Raw genomic sequence first — 20,640 nt, 5'->3', positions numbered from 1 at the left:
AGAATATTCAGGGACCCAGTGACCATTACAATTAGATTTACAGTCAAAATTTAAGAAAAAGCTAAAAGCAAAGCTATTGGACCCAAGTTAATTGGGTGGAAAAATAGATAAAACAGATCAACAGTGGGAAATATTATACTTGATTCCTGACTTTATCTTTTTGTCCACTGCCCTTGCTTCTGTTATAAAAATCTAATTTTACAGAAACGTCTTCAGTTTTTTCCTTCAGGGAAGAGACGTGGAGGGAACAAGGTTAACTGAAAACCAAAACCAGATCACCACAGCCTCAGATAAACAGCTGACAATTCTGGGTCTCTGCGCAAAATAAAATACAAACCTTCCAAATAAGTTGACCACCTGTACGGGTGCACTGAAGATCCAGGTGCAACAAAACTACAATGCTGGCTGACCACCCGCGGCAATGCTCATGGGCCAAGAGGGAGAAAAGGCCTCTCGGCCTCTCTCTCCTTATTGTAACACACTGTATTTCACCACACTGCAGTTCTATTGAGTATCCCTCTCACACATTGTCTCGTTTTCTCTGATTAACACTTTTCCTCATTCAATCGCTCCCCTCTTTCTGTAAGGTGTTCTCTTTTGAAATAAAGCCACATCGGAGTGGCTGTGATCCAGTTCGTGTTGCTCTGACAATGGCGGAGAGTATTATTGCAGAGATTTCTGCAGCAAATGTGCACACATATTCTAGCCTCAGTCCTGGAAATTGTCCTTACCAGTAGTGCTGGGGACTTTGCTACCAATAGGGCCTAGGAAAAGTTTGTATACTTCATTTTTTTTCCTTTATAAAAGGAACATCCTAAGGCATTAGCCAAAGATCTGTGTGCTCTCTCGTCACTGAGACTCTAAATCATCTTCCCCCATCCTCATCATGTCACATCTGATATCTCTTGGGAAAATAACTTTACATTTTTTCTCCTCCTTGTGGCTGCCATTTGCTATTCAAATATTAAAATGTTCTGAAATGACCACAACCACAACCTTCCTCTTAACTGGTTAATGTACCAAGGACACCAGACGTGTGAAGCAATATGCTGCTGTAATGCCATAATGGGAAGAGGGACACGAAACAGCGAGAGGGGTAACTCCTGGCAAACAGTACCTAATAATACAGAACAAAAGCAAAATGCTGCGGATGCTGGAAGTCTGAAATAAAAACAGAAAATGCGGGAAATACCCAGCAGGTCATGCAGCATCTGAGAGAGAGAAACCGGGTTAACGTTTCAGGTCAATGACCCTTCATCAGAACTGACGAAAGGTCATCGACCTGAAATGCCAACTCTGTTTCTCCCTTTCGAGCTCCAGAAGTTGAGCGGACACAGGACTCTTTCCAGTTTGCAGCTCAATTAGTTTTATACCCCAAAAAGTAACACTTAAACATAAGATTTACTCGAGGAAGACAGACCGAGGCTCATCTGGTTCACCTTCTACCACCCCGGTAGTCACATGATCCAATGAGAATGGAGTTGTTGACCAATCACAGCCATCAATCTCTATCAATGAGTCTACACCAGACCCAGACATGAGGTGAGGAAACCCCCAGTGGTGGAGAGCTTTGGGAACCAGAGGTCCAAAGTCACCGGTCATGTCTCAAATTACTTTTATACTGTATTCTAAATTGTTATTTTCTGAAAGAAACCTATCTAATTTGCATTGTAATGAATCAGTACTATCTGATTCCACCGTTTACCCCAGGGAGCTTGTTCCATGGATTGACCACTCACTCACTGAAATATTGTTTCCACAGATCAGCTTTGAATTTACCCCTTCAAGCACAGGCCGTGTCCTCTGAGTCTACTGTGCTGGACAAGGTGAAACAGCTCGTCATGGTCGACATTATCTAGCCCTTTAGAATCCTAAAAACAACAATCATATCACCCCTCAACCACTTCTCCAGTGAGCACAAGCCCAATTTACACAATCACTCCTCATAATCCAATCCCTCCATCCCTTCAATCATTCCGGTTGCTCTTTTCTCTATCCCTTCAATCGCTGCAATATCCTTTCTGTGCTGTGACCAGAACTGTTCACTGTACACAGTGCGGTCGCACCAATGATTTATAAAGTGGCAGGATCGCCTCATTATTTCAGCTCAATACTGACCTTTAAATACATCCCGTCTGATTTCTTTACTCGCTGCCATCGAGCATTGTTATGATAACTTCCATTTATTGTCCGTCAGGATCCACGGATCTTTTTCATTTTACATACACATTATTTTCTTTCCATTTCAGGAACAGTCCTTTTCTGGATTTTTGCCCCCATATGAAGCACTTTGGCATTTCTCTACCTTGAACTTCAATTCCCGAGTACATTCAAATCCTCCTATAGCTTATTCTGTTAGCTTTGTATCATCTGCAAACTTAACTACTGAGCCAAACTGACCAGCCACTTCAACAACAACATGCATTTATATAGCGCTTTTAACATTGTAAAACATCCCAAGGCACTTCACAGGTGACTAAAAGCTTGGTTAAAGAGGTAAAGGAAAAAAAAAGACTTGCATTTCTACAGCGCCTTTCACGACCTCAGGACATCCCAAAGCGCTTCACAGCCAATGAAGTACTTTTGACGTGGAGTCACTGTTGTAATGTAGGAAACACGGCAGCTAATTTGTGCACAGCAAGCTCCCACAAACAGCAATGTGATAATGACCAGAGAATCTGTTTTTATGATGTTAATTGAGAGATAAATATTGGCCAGGACACCGGGGAGAACTCCCCCGCTCTTCTTCCAATAGTGCCACGGGAATTTTTTACATCCACCTGAGGGGGCAGACGGGGCCTCGGTTTAACCTCTCATCCGAAAGACGGGTTTTAAGCACCGTCTCAAAGGAGCGAGAAGTGGCGAGGCGAAGAAGGAATATTGAGGTCAAGTTAATAGAATCCATTTTCTAACTACTTTATCAATAAAACACTGGGTCCTCTCCCAGTCACTGTGTCCTCTCCCAGTCACTGTGACATGCCATCAACCACTGTTGGATGGTGAATGCTCGGTATGCATCTCTTTTGCAAACATGAGAGAGAAACCAATGCAGTCAGCAAGTTTTGAAACAAAAAGCATGAACTGGAACATCAGATAATTGAGATGGAGACATTTACACAAAAAGAGAATTGTCTGGAATCTTGAGGTCATACGATTTTAATTATCAGGCAGCGTGATTTTACTACATTAAGCAGCAATAAAAAGAATCCCTGTGTAGAAATGAACCATCTGGAAGGAAGGGTCCTCCCCTGACCCTATCCTAGAACATGTCTTAAATAGATATTATCGCCAGTAGAAAAATCATTGCCTTCGCTTCAGCATAGTACTCATCACCATGAGCCACAATGTTCATGATCACGTCACGTGCACTTGTATAGCCCTCCTCACATGCAGAATGTTGTCTCAGGAGGAAAAGGATATGATGGACATAAGAGTGTGCCGGAAAGGAGAGAGAAAAGGAGGACCAAGGATAGGGAACCAGAGGTGCGGTCGAATGGGAGGTTTTTGTAAACACAAATGATGCACAGCTCCTTTGGGCTCTCTGCCTCCTAGGAAGGCCAATGGTTACTCATTCTACTGAACATCTGCCACCTGTGGTTGTTATAATTGTAGAAACTACACTGGGAGTAGCCATTTGCAGTTTAGATGGCAAGTTTTATCCAACAGGCAGAATTAGCTTGGAAGGAGTGTTCCAGTACAGGGTTAAAGTGACGACTCCTCGAAAGAGTAGAGCAATTAATGCAAATTTTGAAACCTATCAGCAACTTCTGAGCATTTTTTAATACTTCGTTTTGCTTCAGCCTGACATGCCCCCGTCTGAAAATGCATTCAATCACTTGGATTTGGACAACTGAAAAACCTTTAAAATAGCTCCAGCTGTTTTGCAAAGGCCACATGCACCATGCTGTTCAAAATCAGTCAACAGCTTACAGGCTTTAAAATCCAGGACCAATCTACTCCAATTGTCCTTAATATTTGTATCCGCCTGTTGCACTTCAGAATAAAAATAAAGTTTCACAAACTGGGGAGTTACACAATACCTCCAGATACAAGAATCTGGTTCTGATCAGCTTGTAGCGCGCTCTGAAGAATACATGCTGGCAAAGATCATGTGTCTGGACTCCACATACCAGACGTTGGATGGCTTTGAAAAGTGTTTACCCAGCACATCTAACTGGGATCAAAACCCTCAAACAAAAGCCAAAAATACTGGAAGTGGGATTTCCATGATCAGATTCTAATTTTGTTTCTAGATGACTTCATAACAGATTGATAATTTTTGATACACTATGACTGATTAGTAGCATAGAGGTTTACAACACAGGAGGCAGCAGGCCATTCAGCCCATCTTTTTACTAGAACAATCCAAAACTAATCCTACTGCCCTGCTCTCGCCACAGCCCTGCGTCTTCTTCGGATTCAAATATTTATCCAATTTTCCCTCAGAAGGTGCAATGGTCTCTCCCTCAACTAATCCCCGTGGTAAAGCAATCCATGCTCCAACAACTTTCTCAAGTCCAACTTCTCCTAAACTCTCTCCTCTTTCTTAGTAATCATTTCAAATTGACAAGCCCTCAGCTTTTTTCCTAACCTGAGGGAACAGTATTTCCCTATTCATCCCATCACAAACCTTAATAATTGTTGAAACTTCTATTAAATCGTCTAATCCTTCTCTGCTCCAGTGGAACAAGTATTTTAAGCCTCTTCTCATAGATCTCATTGCTGGTACACTGTTTTAAAGAACATTTATGCAGCATTTTTAATCCTGTAGTGTACATATTCACATAAAAAAGACTTGCATTTATATAGCACCTTTCACGACGTCACAAAATGCTTTACATCCACTAAAGTACCTTTGAAGTGTAGTCACTTGTAATGTAGGAATCAAGACAGCCAATGTGTGCACAGCGCACAGCAAGGTCCCACAAACAGCAATGAGATAATAACCAGATAATCTGGGGGTTTTTGGTGAGGGATAATTATTGGCCAGGACACTGGTTTTGAACAACTGATTATATAGGTGCCTTTTAGCATCAACGCAGAAGGGAATGATTTATACTTTGGCACCCAGTGCCAGAATCAAGCACACTCGAGTCAGGTATATCGCAGTTAGAGTAAGGCTCCTCCTTCTTGGGTCAACCTCGGAACAGCCCACATCACTCATTCCGTGGCCTCTCTCACCGTACCAAAGTGGCGCTCAGGGCCCAGCGGAGGCAGTTCTGTGGCGAGCTGGATTGAGACTGCCCAAACTCATTTCCTATAACCAGCAGAGACTTCCATTCAATCGTCTGGATTGGGTTTGAATCCAACTCCCAGATGAAGGTCTCCTGTTAACACGAGCTCTGCAATGGGCTCTGTGGTAAACCACTGTTATACCTGTCTGTATGTGTATGTGTATTCCACTAGGTACAGGTCTGGACATGCCTCGGCTGACTCCTCCCACTATTCCAGGTATATAAGTGACTACCTCCCAGTCCCTTAGTATTCTGGACGGGTCGACCACTCGAGACTAGACCTTCATTCTTTAGTTAATAAAAACCTGGTTGTTACTCGCTTAACCTCAGTCTTTTGAGTAATTGATGGCGCATCAGACTCCAAATACGGTGCAGCAGAAATGTACAAACTATTTATATGTATTGTCGTTAATTTTTCCGAAGGCATAAAATGTCTTCATTTTCTTTCCTGTCCTCGCTGACTCCATACGCTCCCAAGTTTGTGCCAATAAAGCTCGGAGTTGTGCACGAGGAAGTGTACAATAGTGGTCTGATGCAGACTCTGCATCTGCAAAGCTGGGATAGAAAGTCTGCTGAGAAATCAAATCTAAATCCCACTGCTCGATGGAGCCCCATGTTAGTGCTCCAAAGTGCTGCGCTATTTTGCCACTCATTATTATGCACTTCCCAAATACAAACTGCCTTGTATAATTTATCGAGCTCCTCTGGGATCTTTGATTTCCACCCGACCAATTTGCACTTGAAAGGTTCAATTGCCTTATTTGCAGAGACGGTGAAAATCATAAATAATACCTTTTGTCCTTCAGGACCTTACCTTTTGACTGCTTAAATCTTCTTTCACCTTGTTCAATTCCTCCTGCTGAGCTTGAATTCTGGACTGAATCTCTGTTGATGCCTTTCCATTAGTGACGATCCATTCTACAGGTGATGACTCACTGCTATTACGGTTCTTTGATGTTCCAATCATGTCTCTCAGGAATGGCCGTTTAGGTCTTTGTGATGCTCTTGCAAATTCAAAAGGAAATGCTGATCCTACAGAAAATACCAACAAATTTTTCCAGATGTAAACAAATCTATTTCATTACAGGGTACTAGCAAAACAATTAAAACACAGGTCAGAAGGAGATAAATGCTTTAAAATAAATACCCAATAATTTCTGACTTCTGTATTCAATATTTTGAAGTCAAATTCTTATTTTGAAACATTAATTAACTTTTCTTAACTACTGTGTTACTCAATATATTTATTTACATAATCAATGTTAAAAAAAACCTATTCAGACAAAATGTAGTGTTGCAAAGTCATTTTAACTTTACCCAAACCAAGTCCACAGTGAAGTGGAATGGGTCTACCTCCGCCAGGGCTTCTCAATCCCCTTCACTTCAGGCCTCGACTCGACATTCAGACTGCATACACTCTGCACTGACAATGCTGTTGGTGTGAATGTACCCGCAAAACAGCTAAATATGACAAAACATACAAAAATAATATTTCTACCTTTTTGCGCTATGCAATTTAAGTGGTCCTTCAACGCAACAAAAAGGTGCTTATCTGCGTAAGGGAATTTGAATCACAGAATCATTGAAACTTGCAGCACAGGAGGAGGCCACTCGGCCCGCCGTGCCGGTGCTGGCTCTTTGAAAGAGCGGTCGTGCTCAGACCCACACCCCTGCTGTTTGTCCGTAACCCGGTGGACTCCTCATCCTCCAGAACCCGTCCAACTCCCTTTTAAAATTATCGATGGAACCAGCTTCCACCACCTCTCCAGATCGAGCCTTCCAGATCCCCACAACTCAGTGAAAAAAATTCTCCTCCTCTCCCCTCTGGATCTTTTGTCAGTGATTTTGAATCGATGACCTCTGGTTATTGACCCACTCGCCAGAGGGAATCATTTTTCTCTCTCTACTCTATCAAAACCTCCCATCATCTTGTAAAACTCGATTCAGTCACCTCTTAACCTTCTCTGTTCCATTTGACTGTAATGAAAATGGGGGTGGGGGAAACCTGTGGAACATCCATACTCTTGGTATTTTGAGTGTTTCGGATAGCAGAAAATTAAACTGTAGGAGGGCCCATGAATCGCAGTGATCAGTAGGCCATTAAACTTGGCCTAGTAGCAGAGGCTTCGGCAAAAGAACAAAATTAACTGATCGGAATAAAGGAGACTTGAACTCAAGTCAGAGGATGAACTGGTTAGATGGGGAACTAAAAGTTGGGAGGACTTCCTGATGACGGAGAAAAATACAGCCGATGAATGGTACTAACCGTACATTCCGGACTGGGCTAAAGGCAGTGCAGAGAGAGCGGTGCTGGCTCTGCAGACGCTGCCCCACTGACTATTACATGCATTTCTTGGGGCACATTCCCTCAGAGAAAAATTGGCGCATTCTGGTTAAACACTCGTAACTTTACAATTGATGCATTGTTATTAGGTTCAAAATCAGAAGATAAATGTGACATTTGAGTTTTACGGTCTACTCCTGTTGATTCAAAGTTATTTTACTGGGGAAAACAATGTAAATTACCCAGTCATATAAATTAAGCAACAGAGTGACATTATTTGTCAGACAGATTATCTGGGGGCAGGAAATCACTGTTGCATTGTGAGCTTGCCAGTTTGCTCCTTGGGGGTTTAAAGGGTCCATAGATTTGTGTACAGTGCATATGACTAGCTATACCCTGATCGCAGGAAGGTCCAGCATCTTTGGTGTTTGTTAAGTCAGCTCTAGTATCAGCCTGGACAGTGATGGGTCAATACAATTTGCCTCAGTGGACTGGGGTGCATTGGGGGTGTGGGGAGAGAAACAGGGTTAACCATTCCACCAGAGCTTTAGAAGGCAAGGATGGAGGTGTTGGGAGAGATTTCCGGAGGCCAGGGTGCAGTGGGTGAAATAATGCCCTCTGATAATGGGGGGCTGGTAGTGAGGTGCGAGCAGTAACCCTAATCCAGAACATTGCAGCACGTGGGCAGGGATGTACAGCTGAAAATAGCTCAGTTAAGGTGCAGTAAGGCTGTGGAAAGATTTTAAGCCAAAAACTAAAGTCTTGGTCGTTTTAATGGGACACAGGGAGCCAGTAAAGCTTGCCAAGAATATGGGGTGACAAATGTGTGGACTTGATGCAAATTAATATATATAATACATAAATTTAGGATAGTAACATTAAAACCAATACGAAAGTAGTTTAATAGGGAAGTCAGTAACCGTAGCAAAGTCTGCTCCTCTTAATTTAAAGTTACTTAATTCAAAATAGATTCAGCTGTGGCTCAGTGGGCAGCACTCTCGCCCGAGTCAGAAGGTTGTGGGTTCAAGTTCCACTCCAGGGACTTGAGCACAAAAATCTAAGCCGACACTCCAGTGCAGTGCTGAGGGAGTGCTGCACTGTCAGAGGTGCCGCCTTTCAGATGAGACGTTAAACTCAGGTGGATATAAAAGATTTCGAAGAGCAGGGGGAGTCATCCCCGGAGTCTTGGCCAATATTTATCCCTCAATCAACATCACTAATACAGATTAGCTGGTCATTTTCATATTGCCGTTTGAGGGAGCTTGCTGTGCGCAAATTTGCTGCCGAGCTTCCTACGTTACAACAGTGACTAAAAGTAATTAATTGGCTGTGAAGCGCTTTGGGACGTCCTGAGGTCATGAAAGGCGCTATATAAATGCAAGTCTTTCTTTTAAAATGATCTTGTAATTTGAAATGTTTATAAGAATTAAATTCTAATTTTGTGTTGTTGACGTCGCTAAATAAAAATGATAGGATAATTCGATTTTTTATGTGCAAAAAGGATGGAATTATCAGGTATAGATGCAGTGCCACTTACTTGAAGACTCAAAAGTGGTTCACTAACTTAATTTAATTAGCACTCTTTGATGTGAAAGACTTCGATTGTATAATTTTTTCCCCTACAGATGTGAATTGGCCATTAAATACGCAATATCTTATTGTGGCAACTGTTTCTCCACCAATAATAATTATACATATACAAGAACCAGAGGCGACTTGAGGAGAATCTTTTTTCCGCGGCGAGTTATGATCTGGAATGCGCTGCCAGAAAGGGCGTTGGAAGCAGATTCAACAGTAACTTTAAACATGAATTGGATAAATACTTGAAAGGGAAAAATTTTCAGGGCTATGGGGAAAGAGCGGGGGAGTGGGACTAGGACTAATTGGAGAGCTCTTTCAAAGAGCCGGCACAGGCACGATGGGCCGAATGGCCTCCTTCTGTGCTGTATCATTCTATGATATGAGCTACTGTTGCGATTATCTTGGAACTTCTACATCAAATAAGTGCTGTTTTTCCACACCAGTGGGTTAAAAATAGTCTGAAACAAGTAGAAGGATTCTTGGAACAGCGGTTGCTTGTTCAGAAGAAGTGGCTGCTTTCATGCTGTTCTTTGGCTGCCAGTTCCTCTAGCAGGGATTTCCCGCAGTTGGCAGGCACTTAAATAAAATCAGTCAGGTTTAAGTTGAAGAGCAGCGACAAGAAAAGCCCCGTTTGTCACTGGATCTTCCTGGCTGCTGCTGGGTTTACTGAGGCTGGTAAACACATGGCTACAGTCACTACAGCAGCACAAACCCATGACAAACAAGTGTCTGCATTATCACCATAGCGATGTCATTGATCTGTGCATGCTTGGAATGCCAAGCCTGCCAGTGGGGAAAGCCAACTGGACATTACAAAACTAAGTGGAGTGCGTATCTCAGTGGCACTCTCCCCAAGACCCAGGAGAATACATTCAAAGGAAAAGCAGCTTTAGAATCATTCCCTGCTTGGGGCAATCTAAAAACTAAAGATTTGCAAGAGGACAAAACAGGCCAACACTCACTGGTCAGAAACGGTACTTTGTTTGATATTTATCAGTGACACTTTTACTCTGTGACTGATCTACCAACAATTTTAATTTGTGCTCACAGCATAAAGGCAGTTTCCATAAGCAGACCGAGTCTCTTCTGAACCCTTACGTGTTTCCCGAGTGGGACAGAACATCATGGGACTAACGCGTATCCCTTACCCACCGATACCTCTCTGGAAATCCCATCTCACGATCCACTACATTTCCCTGCCTACTCCGAGCGGTAGTAAATATCACATTATACGTTCAGGCTAAAACTAGCCAGATTTATTACAAGATGTGACGCAGGAGCAGAAAAACAGCTAGAAACTAGTAATAGCATGCTCGGTTTACATAAAATGTTTCAAAATAAAAAACAGCCCAAAATCTCAGGGTCTTTTCAGTAGCTTTCCGGTCTCTCGGATTGAGCATTGCACGGAATATGGAGCCCTTTGCGGTTGTTTTGTCTATAGGCAGTGCAAAGCAGGGAAATGGGGGAAAGCGAGTTCAACAATTTCAGATCATAAGCTCGGCCCCCATTTCATTTTCTCTTGTAATTGTTCCACTCCTTTCCCCCCCCCCCTTTCCTTTTGTTTCTCTCTCACACCTGGCAGCTATCTTTTGCCCTGCCAGTACACTTTACACCTAATCCCAGCCTATTACCATCTCGTCTAGCTTCTAATCTCTTTTACTTCTTTTGTTTCTTTTATTCTTTTGTCCGATCGCAGCCCTGCCTCCGATCTAGTTTCTTTTCTTTCCAGTTTTGAAGAAGGGTCCAACCCGAAACGTCAACTCAAATTTCTCTCTACGGATGTTGCCTGACCTGCTGAGTTTTTCCAGCATTTTCTGTTGTTATACAGGAATCATAGGTCATGGTTTACTTTGATATTGGATCAATTGATGATTAAACAAATTCTTCTCAATGATCAGGCATTTAAGATATTAACCATTTCTAACACTTAAGTAGACAAGTTGTGAACAGCCGTCTCCCAGCCATCAGATACTCGATTTGCTTTTGACCAATGTACATTTTGAACTTCCCTTAGGACGAACCCCCCTTGAGTGTGTAATGCATTTGCCTACTTTATCCAGTCTGCGGTTTCACGTGCATGAACATTTCAAGGAAGGGCTGCAAGCACATTTTGATCTAAATTGTTTCTGAACATAGGCATTGGCACCAACAGAGGCTGAGCATGTTCAGTGATGCTGTGGATATCTCTCGGCAGTTATGTATATTCACCACTTCCCTGACAGATAAATGACTCTGTCGAATACAGTTTAACAAGACCAATATTTAAATCGCACTACCTTGTATTTAATCATAAAAATGTCACAAGAAACTGTCGCTATTTGGCAGGGCAAAAGCTTCGTTTTAGTCACATGAAACAGGTTGAAACTCACTGGTCAGAAACAGAGCTTTGTTTAACATTTATCGGCAAAAGCGTGATTAGGGTTGAAAGATGCGTGAAAGTAATTGATGTGAAGAAAGAACAGGGTGAGGGAGCACAAAACCCTGTGGCGCACATGAGCTAATGGAAAAAGAACAAGAGTTATGAACCAGCAGCACAGATGGAGTGATTTGACAGGAAATCAGATAGCCGTGAACATAGCTGTGGTGGGATACCATATGATGGCAATTTGTTCAAAAATATATGATGTCAACCTTGTCCAAGGCTTCAGCGATGCCCAAGGTAATGCCAAATGATTTGTCACAATCTTCAAAAGCAAGTTCGAAGTGCAAGATGTGATGCAGAAGCAGAAAGACATAGTTAGACACTAGTAATAACATGCATGGAAATTCAAAGTACGTGGGCAACTGTATCGGCAGTGGAATGGACAATGTCACATTGTCCACATGCCCGATACGAGACTCCCAAAACAAGCGCTCTACTCGGAGCTCCGGCACGGCAAGAGAGCCCCAGGTGGGCAGAGGAAACGCTTCAAGGACACCCTCAAAGCCTCCTTGAAAAAGTGCAACATCCCCACCGACACCTGGGAATCCCTGGCCCAAGACCGCACAAAGTGGAGGAGAAGCATCCGGGAAGGCGCCGAACACCTCGAGTCTCTTCGCCGGGAGCAAGCGGAAACCAAGCGCAGGCAGCGCAAGGAGCGCACGTCAACCCAAGCACCCCATCCACCCACCCCTTCAACCACCGTCTGCCCCACCTGTGACAGAGACTGTAGGTCCCGCATTGGACTCATCAGTCACCTGAGAACTCATTTTTAATGTGGAAGCAAATCATCCTCGGTTCCGAGGGACTGCCTAAGAAGGAGAAGTAGTGGTGGAATGGCTATGCCATAAAACAATCATGGATTAGGCATGAATTTGTACATGGTGATGGATAATTTGAGGGTTAGCACCAACTTCCAGAACTTTAGAAAGTAGTGAGATAGTTGGGAGGGAAAAGGGGATCTGCTTTCTTAGGGATAGGATGAACCAACCAAATTTCCAAGAAGGAAAGAAGCACTGGGAGCAAGAGAGATTGAAGGGCACATGCAGGGCAGGGGTTAAGCCTGGGGACACATATCTTGAGGACAACTGCAGTGTTACCAGTAGGACCAGAGGTCTTAAAGGAGCTCAGACAGTGGAGCTTCAAACAGACCTGGTGGGATAAAATTTGACGTTGGTCATAATTGTAGAGCATTCTGGAGTAATGGAGGGGAATTCTTTACCAAGGTCATAAAGATTAGAGTTGGAGTACAAATGCAAGCCGTGAAGGTTTGTTTTCCCTTTTGAAAGAAAGCAGTTTGAAGGGTGATTCATAAAAGCTACCAGAGATAATTTTGCCAAGCGACCAGGAGGAGCAGCTGCAAGGCAGCAGTTAATGTTTCGTTTCAATGAACGTTCTGCTTAGCAATTGTCCTCTTCCAGCAATTTTCTCCCCATTTCTCCTAAAGGTTTGCTGGGATTTAGTTCTTGGGGTGGGGGGGTTCAGTAGCCTTCTGATACCCTCAACAGCTATCTTCATGCACAGGTCTACATAATGCATGTAACAGGCTAATTAACCATTGATGGCATCACAGCAAAGTCCAATCACATCTCTGGCAGACATACACATATGTATACTTTTCAACAAGCCACTGGTCCAAAAGCATAGACACAAATTGTCGTCGACCAATTGCTACCACAGCGGAGGTAAGCTAATTCACTGTGATATCCGAGTGGTAAGGTCAGAAACTGAGAGAAGCGAGATATTAGGAACAAACCCAACTGTTTATTTACACGGTGTAGCAGAGGAACATATCTCTTACAAGCTGGAGGCCAGGCACATTTCTTATTACACGAGCACAAGATGGAGGATCAACCTCTGAGTCATACCCATAATGCAATGCCACATTACCGTATTAACTGGTGTACCAGGACATTGAATACATGCCCCATTACCTTAAATACTGGTGAATGTGAACCCTTAATATTTGGCTCCATCTGGTGGATAACAAACATTACATCCCAGATTACTATACTCACTCAACACAGACCCAGAATATTCTGGTATGTATGGCTTAGTGCTAAACATTAGACCGACAAGGAAGCCTGCATTTAGCCGGTCTAATAATGGATCAGAGGCCATGAACCGAGATAACTTTGCGCCGGGTATTAAGAGACTGATCAAGAGTTCAGCCATCGAAGGTGCAGGAATGGGATGGGCAATAACCCAGTTGGCAGTTTGGAGTAATTTCATTAAGTGTAGGATAAACACCAGCAGACCACTCCAGGCAGATTATTACAAATATGGTCTTACCCAAGGAGTGTATCACTCTCTGAAATTATACCTGTACCTACAGTAATGCTTTATTTTCTGAATAAATTTGATTGCAACGGTAAAATGAAGTGACAAACCTCTATTTGCTTCTGTTGAGAATTTTCTCTTTTCTTCATGTCCTGCTGCTTCTTCCAGCTCCTTGAGGCTGGGATCCAGCAACTCCCAATCCTCAGTATAGAAGACACTTTTCCGGTTCTCATTGTTTCCTCTTCCTGGTTTCAGATTCGACATTGAATTTCTGCATCAGATTCAGAATTGCAGAGTATGAAACCAAATTATACCTGTTGTAGGGGAATCATGAATACTAACACTTAACAACAACAACAGCTTGTATTTATAGAGCGCTTTTAACGTAGTAAAACGTCCCAAGATGCTTCACAGGAACCTTATCAAACAAACTTTGACACCGAGCCACTTAAGGGCAGATGAAAGAGGTCGGTTTTAAGAAGCGTCTTAAAGGAGGAAAGGGAAGTAGAGAGGCGGAGAGGTTATGGGCGGGAATTCCAGAGCTTAGGGCCTTGGCGGCTGAAGGCAAGACCACCAATGGTGGAGCGATTAAAATCAAGAGGCCAGAATTAGTGGAGCACAATTATCTCGGAGGGTTGTAGGACTGGAGGGGAATGCAGAGATAGGGAGGGCCGAGGCCATGGAGTGATTTGAAAACATGGGTGAGAATTTTAAAATCGAGACTTTGCTTAACTGGGAGCCAATGTAGGTCAGCGAGCTCAGGGTGAACGGGACTTGGCGCGAGTTAGGACACGGGCAGCGAGCACAGGGGTGATGGGTGAACGGGACTTGGTGCGAGTTACGACACGGGGCAGTGAGCACAGGGGGTGATGGGTGAACGGGACTGGGTGTGAGTTAGGACACGTTGCAGTGAGCACAGGGGGTGATGGGTGAACGGGACTGGGTGCGAGTTAGGACACGGGGCAGTGAGCACAGGGGTGATGGGCGAACGGGACTTGGTGCGAGTTAGGACACGGGGCAGTGAGCACAGGGGGTGATGGGTGAACGGGACTGGGTGTGAGTTAGGACACGGGGCAGTGAGCACAGGGGGTGATGGGTGAACGGGACTTGGTGCGAGTTAGGACACGGGGCAGTGAGCACAGGGGGTGATGGGTGAACGGGACTTGGTGCGAGTTACGACACGAGGCAGTGAGCACAGGGGGTGATGGGTGAACGGGACTTGGTGCGAGTTACGACACGGGGCAGTGAGCACAGGGGGTGATGGGTGAACGGGACTTGGTGCGAGTTAGGACACGGGGCAGTGAGCACAGGGGGTGATGGGTGAACGGGACTGGGTGTGAGTTAGGACACGGGGCAGTGAGCACAGGGGGTGATGGGTGAACGGGACTGGGTGTGAGTTAGGACACGGGCAGCAGAGCTTTGGATGAGCTCAAGTTTATGGAGGGTGGATGATGAGAGGCCGGCCCGGAGTGCGTTGGAATAATCAAGTCGAGAGATAATAAAGGCATGGATGAGGGTTTCAGCAGCAGATGAGCTGAGGCGGGGCGGAGAGGTTACGGAGGTGGGAACGTGCCAATATCTTGTAACAGTACAAGTCAGCGTGGCTCTGTTGGCAGCACGCTCACCTTCGAGTCAGGAGGTTCGGAGTGCAAGCTCCACTCCGAGGCTTAAAGCTCATAATGTAGGCTGGCACTCCAGTGCAGTACGGAGGGCGTACTACATTGCCAGAGGTGCCTTTCTGATGAGATGTTAAAGGCTTTGTCCACCTGAACAGGTGGATGTACAAGATCCCATCACGCTTTTTCAAAGAAGAGCAGGGGTGTTCATCCCTCAACCAACCCCACCAAAATAAGCAGATTTACTGGTCCTTTATTTCATTTGGGTCTTGTGGGACTTTGCTCTGTGCGACCTGGTTGCTGCGTTTGTCTACAATACCGTGACTACACTTCACAAAGGGAATCGGTTGGCTGTGAAGCACTTTGGAACGTTCTGAGCTAGTGAAAGGCGGTAAATAAATGCAAGTTATGAAGTTTCCTTTACACGGAATGTAAAAGCACTGTGTACAGAATTGGATTGGGGGGCGGGGTGGGGGGGGGGACCCCGTGCATTGCTTGTAGACGATTGCGGGGTGGGGGGGGGCCCCGTGCATTGCTTGTAGACGATTGCGGGGTGGGGGGGGGGGGGGGGGGACCCCGTGCATTGCTTGTAGACGATTGCGGGGTGGGGGGGGGGACCCCGTGCATTGCTTGTAGACGATTGCGGGGTGGGGGGGGGGCCCGTGCATTGCTTGTAGACGATTGCCAGAAGCAGAGCTGGAGCACTCTAGAGATAGGCTACAGGAAATAAAATGAACATTTTTAGCATCGAGTTACAACTGCCAGCTGCTGTGCTGGGACTGTGCTGGGAGCTGTGGTTGCATCGGCACAAGGGGGCTGAAAGGCTGGTCATGTGTCACCGAGGGAGAAGGCACTTCATTCTCCCACGACAAAACACAGATGTTTGACTTTCCACATGGGGTTTTTAAAAATACCCAGGTGTGTTTTTTTGATCACAGGTTACTGACAGAACAAATATATTTTGAACAATTTCACTAGCTCACACTTTGAGCCTTTCCACAGGCATAGAACTGTGCTGGTTCATCAATGGTCCCACAAAGCACTTAAACTATTTGATTTCTAGTAATATTTTGAAGGCAAAATACTGGAGGATTTTGTGTTTACTTGCAATTACACCAGATAGGCCGCGTTAAGGTTCCCGTTAAGCCTGCGCGATTACACAGCAGTCTGGAGGTCCTGCGCAGGCCACCCAGCAGCTTTTAAATGGAAAAACCACTCATGCACGGGAATTTGGCTGGGCCGCGCAGCCCGTCAAAGCGGCCGCGCATCAAAAAACACTAGCGGGAACATTGGCCAGTTGTCCGTTTAAAAAAAAAATGTAAACCTAATATCCCAAATACCCAAGAATAGAAGCTCCACCCAGTAGTCATATTTAAGTTATGAACTAGAGCAAGGCCACATAACAGAAGATTCATCTTGAACAAGTTATTAACCTGCCCCTAAATGTTGCATAAAATGACATCTCCCCAGTGTGGGAGCAGCAGCCTCTCTCAGGACCTCAGTAACAGAGGCTCTTTAGGGGGGAACCGAGAAGGCCATCAGTGAAATTAGCAACCTCAAATCAGACTCTTCCAGGTGGACACATTTCATAACCGGCATGGCCCATAAACTCTAAAGCAAACCAGTACTGTAGCACACACCGCTGCCCCACTGACAGTGCTTCCACTGACAGGAAACAGGCTTTTCATCACGAGACAGGTTTTTACATTTTAGTCTTCAGCCAGTTTAAGATGGTGTTCAAGTGCTTTCTTGAAACCTTTTAATGGCTGCCAGGAGACAGTGTCTGGCTCCGCACCCCACTAAGCTTTTGATCCCAAATCAATATGAAGGCTTTTTAAAAAGACAAAGGGATATTATCTATCCCAATATAAAGGACACTATATATCCAAACACAAGGGATGCTATATATCCCAATAGGCTGGTTTTATTCACATTTCTTACCAGTCCTTTTAAGTCGAGCAGTGTTATACGAATGCTGCTCTGCTAGTAGTTTTGTATTGTTCTAAAACTGTCAATGTGAGTAGAGTATAATACGTCAAGCATTGATAAACCAGACTCTGCAGAGGCTGGCTAAACATGCACAACATGAGAGAGTCTTGAGGAGTAAACGTTTTCAATTACCATTTAAGCACAGAACTATTAGGCTGGTTAAAAAAACACAAGTTAATGTCTTAGGATAAATAAAGACAAACAAAGAATAGTGTGAGTATTTTTAAAGCCACACGGCATTCTAAAATACAAAGCATTTTGGGCCCATGCTCATGCAGTACAGAAAGAAGAGGTAACAATGATTGTTAAGGACAGGTAAAGGCGGGGCACAAGAGCCCATTCCTTTTTCAAAAGTCAATTCCCCTTTGCTTGTCTATTCCCCATATCACCAATCCCTGCTCGCTTCAGAAATCCATCCACTTGTCCCTTGAACCCATTTACACAGGATGCTGCAGGCAATTCATTCCACAGATCCAGCACCCAGAGTGGAAAACATTCCAGACTTCCGTCTGAGTTCAGACTCTTAAACGTCTTCAGTTTTAAACTTAGTTCTTTGGTAACTTAAAAGCATTCAGAAGTTAGACAGCTTTCCTTTGAACGCGAGGCAAGATCGCCTTACCTGATCTCTGTGCCCCAGTGCTTCAAGGAGAAGTTAATCATCGTGGGGTGTCCGGGAGACGGATGGCTCGCTGCTCGCTCACCGACCAGAGTTCCTGGGGCAACCTCTACATCCAGTACATTTCTAGCAATTTCATCAACGTCCTTTGCTTGTGGAAGACAGGGTGCATCTGGATTCAATATACAAAATAACATTACCAGAGACTGCAACAGTACTAAAAACCAACATTCCTGAAAATAGATCAGTAAAAGCAGGATGGTGGTTAACCTTAATCCCCAGCAATTCACTGGCCTAGCAACCATTCCCTAAAAAAAGTGGAAAATATGACTATATAATGAGTTGCATATTTAACACGATCGAGTTAAAGAACACATTAGCCTGAGCAAAAACACAAAGTAGATTATTTTGACAAGATACACATTCACTTCGAAGATTTCTTATAATGGCAAAATTAAGTTTAAAACATTAGCAATAAAATGAACTAGGACAATAGTTATTTCTAAATCAGTCAGCTGCTGTGCTTTCTGTGGTATGGACACATGATGGCTCTGTATAGGACCATCAAAATAATTCAGTTCCATTAAATGTTCATTTAATTTTCCATCTCGTGAGGCTTCTTTATATTAACTGATGTGATGCCCAAAATTACCGCTGAATTACTGCAGAACCAAACTTTAATTAAACTCAAAGATCCTTGAATATCCTTTTATTCCTCCACAACTAGTGGTAGAAAAGGAATTATGATAATAGCAGGACGCAGTCCCAGAGCTGGAATAAAGTCAGGCAGGGTGCCCTGCATTACTCAGTACCACTAAACCAGGAACTAACCTCGTCAGCAAGCTCATGCGCACTCCAACACAGAATCTTACAGCACGAGGCGGCCATTCGGCCCATCGGGCCTGTGCCGACTCTTTGAAAGAGCTCTCCAATTAGTCCCACTCCCCCCTGCTCTTTCCCCAGAGCTTGCACATTTTTCCTTTAAATACTTATCCAACTCCCTTTTGAAAGTTATTGTTGAATCTGCTTCCACCACCCTTTCAGGCAGTGCATTCCAGATCGTAAACATGTGTAAAAAAATGTTTCCTCAAGTCGCCTCAGGTTCTTTTGCCAATTATCTTAAATCTGTGTCCTCTGATTACAGACCCTTCTGACACTGGGGAACAGTTTCTCCTTATTTACTCCAACAAAACTATTCACATATCTTCTTGTCTAACTGATCACCAATTAACAATGTTGACATGCACTTCAATGAGCACCTCTAAAGAGAGGTAGTACATTGCACTAAGCATAAAACAAACACTGTACTGCTCACATCGGCACAGCATGCGCTACAAGACACACCCTGCAGGAACCCATCCCCAGAACGACCCCACTATACTCCAAGAACTGCAAGACCCTGTTGCAATTTCTTTTCCTGCTTTACATGCTACCAACGTTCCCGCTAAGCTGCGCAGTGGTCAAGATCTCGCACAGGCCGCTCACCAGCTTTTATATGGAAGAAACGGCACATGCACAAAATTTTGAATGGGCCGTACAGCCAGTTAAAGGGACCGCGCACCTAAAATGGAAATTGGAGGGAACACTGCTTGCTACCTAAAAGAACTATATTAATCAAACTATTAGTGAACCAAGCACTCTATGCCCGCTCAGACTGCACCAGTCCAGTACCGATCCGCCTAATCATGCTGTGCTGGATAGTAAGCATCCTGCACATTTGTCAGAACGTTAACCGAATTATTGTCAATGCCAGTAACTGGACACACCTGGAAGAAAAACAGGCAACAACTTCTTTAATAATAAAATACACTTCTGCTCACAATGGCAAGAATTTAGAAAACGACACTGAAATAATTACAACTGCTTTCAAAGCAAGTGCACACACACAAAACACCGCATAATTAAAGGAACATTGCAGGCCGCACTCAGAGAATGTACAATAGTGCGAGATTTGGAAGGACCCAGACTGAAATGAAGCAAAAGCCATTGAAGGAATATCACACTGCGCTGCCCACATCACCTCTTGCGATTGCTCCTCGTACCAGCGAGTGGCAGAGAACAGATCACAAGTTCATTACCCAACAGTGATCTGAAAGGAGCAACGTAGTTGAGGTACACTAGAAGCGACAAAGTGTTTGTGATCAAATGAGAACTGAATATACAACAGTATAGAAAACTTCTCCATTTGGTGCCATTTGTTTACATTTAGTCTAGAGTAATCTTTAAAAAAATCTACAATTACAGAACATTTGTACTTGATAAAACTATTTCCCTGGTCGCCCAGCCCTCCCACTGTACCTCACACTCGACACCATTACCAAAGGTTGTTATCGAGAAGCAAATCCGTTGCTTAGTAGAATTGGCGTGGCTGGTGTAAAATAATACAAACTGCAGTATTTGTCCACAGCTGAAAGCACTCACCAGTCTATAGCTTTCAACTAATAAAAGTGTCAGTGACTTGGGTTTCTCAGTGCAGCGGATCCTGAGCAACAGAAAGCCCCTAGAGAGCGCAGGAACTGGCCACAGGTACTTCCTCTTCAATCATGTCACCGGTTTGCCAAATAACAACCCTCACTTTGCACATGACCCAACAGCTTCCTCCACTTTCTCTTCACCTTCCT

The 20,640-nt window shown here is 44.1% G+C and overlaps 1 protein-coding gene across 1 annotated transcript in view; it reads right to left on the bottom strand.

The window, feature by feature from the left end:
- The window catches only part of tbc1d2b (TBC1 domain family, member 2B), a 106,514-nt gene that overhangs the window by 53,560 nt on the left and 32,314 nt on the right, over nucleotides 1-20,640 (bottom strand). Inside the window, exons 2-4 of the mRNA XM_085972038.1 lie at nucleotides 18,023-18,191; nucleotides 13,909-14,069; nucleotides 6,049-6,266 (exon numbers count right to left, since the gene is read on the bottom strand). Of these exons, the coding sequence (XP_085828164.1) occupies nucleotides 6,049-6,266; nucleotides 13,909-14,069; nucleotides 18,023-18,191 (548 nt within the window). The remainder of the gene's footprint in view (nucleotides 1-6,048; nucleotides 6,267-13,908; nucleotides 14,070-18,022; nucleotides 18,192-20,640) is intronic.

This window comes from Somniosus microcephalus, chromosome 32 (genome assembly GCF_052327205.1).
Source record: "Somniosus microcephalus isolate GS21.2 chromosome 32, FLI_Smic_1.0, whole genome shotgun sequence".
NCBI lineage: Eukaryota > Metazoa > Chordata > Chondrichthyes > Squaliformes > Somniosidae > Somniosus > Somniosus microcephalus.
The sequence above is the reverse complement of the archived record's forward strand: the minus strand, read 5'-3'. Positions and strand labels throughout refer to the sequence as shown.